The 4,568-nt window shown below is 42.9% G+C and overlaps 1 protein-coding gene across 1 annotated transcript in view; it reads right to left on the reverse strand.

Annotated features, from left to right (window-relative positions):
• Positions 1-347: 347 nt before the first annotated feature.
• The window catches only part of sp2 (sp2 transcription factor), a 10,266-nt gene continuing 6,045 nt past the window's right edge, over positions 348-4,568 (reverse strand). Inside the window, exons 3-5 of the mRNA XM_010796202.1 lie at positions 3,328-4,059; positions 2,219-2,437; positions 348-716 (exon numbers count right to left, since the gene is read on the reverse strand). Coding sequence (XP_010794504.1) covers positions 348-716; positions 2,219-2,437; positions 3,328-4,059 — 1,320 coding nt within the window. The remainder of the gene's footprint in view (positions 717-2,218; positions 2,438-3,327; positions 4,060-4,568) is intronic.

The following is a 4,568-nucleotide window of genomic DNA, read 5'->3' on the forward strand; positions in this document are numbered from 1 at the left end:
GAGAAGACCAGGAAGTGATGGATACACGGATCGTGTTCAAATCAATAGGCACGCAATGACTCTAAATAATAATGATCACGCCACCAAACACACATTCAGACTAAAGGAACCAGCCTGTTTGGAAAATGAGAGAAGTAGAAAGTACAGGTATTTGTGTTCAACATGTAAGAAGTAGAAAGTACAGGTATTTGAGTTCAACATGTAAGAAGTAGAAAGTACAGGTATTTGTGTTCAACATGTAAGAAGTAGAAAGTACAGGTATTTGTGTTCAACATGTAAGAAGTCAAAGTAAAAAGTGGTCAGAAAAATAAGTAGTGGAGTAAAGTACTGATACCAGAAACACGTGTTTAAGTAAAGTAACAAAGTATTTGTACTCCACTACTTCCCACCTCTGTATACAACAAATAGAAGATCATCAGCTCACCTCCAGCGTTGGTGATGGTGACAGGAACTCCCTGCACCTGGACGCCATTGATGCTGATCGTCTGCACGGCCTGCGTCGCTGAAGTCAGCTGAGACGTGCTTAACGAAATCATTCCCCCCGCAGGAGCGATTTTAGCCAGAGTTCGTTCCTTCTTCCCGCCCTGAAGCGTCCTCTTGATGCTGGCCTGCGGCGGGGAGTTGGTGACGACCGTAGTGTTTTGGGTCGATGAGGTGGAGACCGAGTCCTGGAGCTGAACCGTCTGCCACTCACCTGATGCTGTTTTGAAGAGGAACTGACGGAGAAAAAAAAAAAAAAAGAGTTTTATTTATTTACTGGATTCCACATAGCAGTTTGTGCTTTACACCACTGTGTGTCTTTTACTCGGGGAAAACATGCAACCATGTGCAACCGAAAGAAGGTAGCGGTTCATTTGTTTGCTCATATTTTAAGGAAGAATAGGCCACAATTAAGCATTGACAAAATGTAACAAAAATAATCCATAAAACAAGTGGATAGTGATTTGAAAAGGAGACATTTAATTACATACAATTAAAAATGGGGAGGCTTAAATAAAAATCGATGGAAGAAGGACTTTTCATCTTAATATGTATAATCTTTGTCAAAAAAACTTTCCATTTCAACATTTTTATCCTGGTCTTTCTCCGTTCCCATTTGAAAAAACCTAAAAATGTACCATCATGCAGTGATACAGCCAGGATGTACCTGATTAGGTTGTTTTCAAGTGAATGGCCATTGTTTTAAACAGCTGTTCTTCTGTTTCAGTGTATATGTATCTACTGTGACTTAGTAAGGCAGAAAACCATGGCCGGGTTTGTCCATACAAGAAACGTTCAATCTCACTTGGGAGTTCCTGGTCAAATAAATGAAAAATGTAAAGCAACTTAGCTTCAACACTGCTATGTTGGTGATATAATCCAGTGTTAATTTCGTCAACGAAAACTATGACGAAAAATATTCGTCAACGACCTTTTTTACACAACTAAGACGAGGACGAGCTAAAAATAGATTCTTGATAACGAAAACTATGACGAAATGTATATTTAGTTTTCGTTGACGAGACGGGACTAAGGTGTTAATGGTGAACTATCGGACATTCAAAATGCAGGATATTTTCCCCCAATTGTCCGTCTTGTCTGTCAAAATGCATCTTACGTTTCTAACTTGCAATATCATTATGTCCGCTCTCTTCACTCCAGAAGAGCGATCTCCCTGTGTCTCTCTGTGTGCGGGGGGCGGGGCCTAACAGACATGCTGCAGCGGACACAGAGATCTGCCGGGGACGGAGCGTTCAGAGAGTATAGAGACACATTTTGACTAAAATGTAATTTTTCATCGACTAAAACTAAACTAAAACGTTTTGAGTTTTCGTCGACTAGACTAAAACTACGAAGGATAGGAATGACTAAAATGTGACTAACTAATAACCATTTTCGTCTAAAGACTAAATCAAAAACAGCTGCCAAAATTAACACTGATATAATCAGTACCATGTAGTCACATTTAGTAGAAATTCTAAGCAGCTTTGAATGTATCAAGGTCTAACTGGGTAACGGGCGTACTCCCTCCAACCAAAATGCCAATTTCCCCCGTGAAATTTTAAAGTGATGCCAGAAAACAATATTTCTGTTCGTCAAAACTGCATTATTACTCCAGAAATAGGAAAATCGTGTCAAATAGACGCTCAGACAGCGTTGTTTTTACGGAGCCCTGAATAAATAGAAAGTGACGTTAGCCTCCTTATACTATATTTTTCTAGAAAAAAACCCTGGTTACCTGTGTTGGCGTTGGCTCTGATTGGGTGACCTGCAGGCTCGAGGGGGCTGAGTGTCTCTGAGGGATTGTGGGTAATGTGGCGGATGCGGCCTGCACCACCTTCAGAGCCTGCTGGGGGATCTGAACCACCTGAGACTCCGGTTTGGACTGAACCAGCTGGACCTGCTGCACCATGGCCGGCTGACCAGGACTCTGGACGATCAGGAGGTTGTTTCCCGCCTGGAAATACAGAGAGGTTAGTCCGGGAGGCTTTTAGCCAATGGAGCGGCGGGGCCATCATCCCTAACCACCAACTGAAGGGGAAAACATTCAGTGTGTTTGGATCAAGGCTGCAGATTTATCAAAGGGATGTTGGGATGGAGTCATGACTGGAATAGTTCAGTTATGGCATCTCTGCCACCAGTAAACCACTTTTAATCACGTGTTTTGGAGGTCTGAACAAGCTGTAAATAAACGGGTGTTAATGTCATAATAGAAGCATTTACATTTTATATTCACTTTTCTCCTTCTAGCTTTGTTTTTCCCAATTCAAGAGGATAATCTCCAAGTCTTTAGTGGCTTAATATTCCGTTAACTTCACATTGCATACAGTGGGTTTCTTTTGGGCTAACGCAGCTGGGAACGATGCTTTTCAGGGCGGAGAGTTTTAACCAAAATAGTTGTACATTAGTTGCCATGGTAAAGATGCAAAGAAAGTTATTGTGTATTATAACTTTAATCCTATTTTTCTTCCAACAGTTAAATCGAGTTATGTTTGGTCAATTTGTTGATTTGCTAATTAACAGAAAATGTACAATAATGATATAATAATAAAAGGAAATGTGTTACATCAGTTATTTTGTTTCATATCATCGTATAATGCACATTTGTGTTAAAGGCTTTTCTGGACCAAAAAATGATTATTCTAAACTCAGGGTTCACTCACTGGCTTTTCCCCACATTTTCAATGAAATCTCACAGACCTATTCAGTCCATTAGCTCAACCAACATTTAAATATTGGCTAAATACACAAATACACATCCTCTCCCAGGCGAGTGAACCTGGAGTTAACCATATGCTATCAAAGACACTGTTTGTGTTTCGTTAAGAGCTTCTCTGCCACATGTACCTGGATGATGTTGTCTCCAGCTTCGATCAGAATGGTCTCCATCTCTGATGTTGGAGAGGGAGACTGAGCAGGAGGCGGAGCATAAGCATTCAGAACTATCTTCTTCTTCCTGCCTCTTCTCCCCTTCGCTGGAGCAGCTGCTGTCTCCGTGATGAACTGAGTCCCGCCCATCTCTCCCGTCGCCACGTTGAGCGGCAGCGTGATCCCGCCGTGCAGCTGCACCACGTGGGAGTTGTTTGATTTACGCGATCTGGGGGAGGGTTTGATAGCTAAACTCTTCTGTGGTGTGATGGGAGTGTTGGCAGCGTTTTGGGAAGGTACCGTCATGGGAGTGGTGATAATGGCCTGGTTTGTGCCCGGTATGAGTTGGATCTGACCTCCTTGTGGCATCATCTGGATGGTCTGAGCCCCTTGGATCTGAGGCATCATCTGGTACTGGATGTTGGCGGGTGCAGAGTTGTTACTTCGGGCCGGGCTCTGCTGGATTGTGAGCACGATGGGGCTGCCGGGCGCTGAGGAGCCCAGGCCGGCAGGAAGCTGGATCACATTGCCCTTGGCTGAGAGGAAGCCCAGGTTTTTGGGAGGGGCGGGGGCGATGGGAGCAGGCTTTATGGGGAGGAGGCGGCGAGGCTGAGGCTGAGCTGGAGGAGAGGTGACGGGAGCCTGAGCAGCAGGAGGGCCGATTTTACTACAGGTGGCGGCAAGGAGGGCGAGAGGAGAGGGCTGGTGGTCCTGCAGGGAGACAAACATCCAGTCAGACATAACACACACAGCAAGCAGTGAAACCAGCATGATTAGACACTTACAGAGAGATAAGGGGAGATAAGGGGCTAAAAGAATCCCCTACAGCGCTTTGGGAAAGAACGATCTGTTGATGCCTTAAAAATAAACCAAAAACACCTCCATCTTGTTTTGGTTTTACTGAATGATCTTTGCATTGAAATGATTAACCTTAAACTTGTTATATATAAGAAAACAACTAATATTATATAATTTACGATAATCAAAAGCTCAGATTATATTTCAGTCTCACTGCCATATGCACTAAAAACAGCTTGAGAAGTAACAGAGAGATAAGGGGAGATAAGAAGCTCAAAGAATCTCCTACAGCACTTTGGGAAAGAACTTTGTTGATGCTTTTAAATCCTCAATTTGATCTTTCCTAATATCACCAGCCGGGTACACAAAACCCTCTTGTTATTACACAGCCTTAAATAATATACTCTACTTATTTTCAATAT

The sequence above is a fragment of the Notothenia coriiceps genome, unplaced genomic scaffold (genome assembly GCF_000735185.1).
Source record: "Notothenia coriiceps isolate Sejong01 unplaced genomic scaffold, NC01 NC01_scaffold00037250, whole genome shotgun sequence".
In the NCBI taxonomy this organism is placed as follows: Eukaryota; Metazoa; Chordata; class Actinopteri; order Perciformes; family Nototheniidae; genus Notothenia; species Notothenia coriiceps.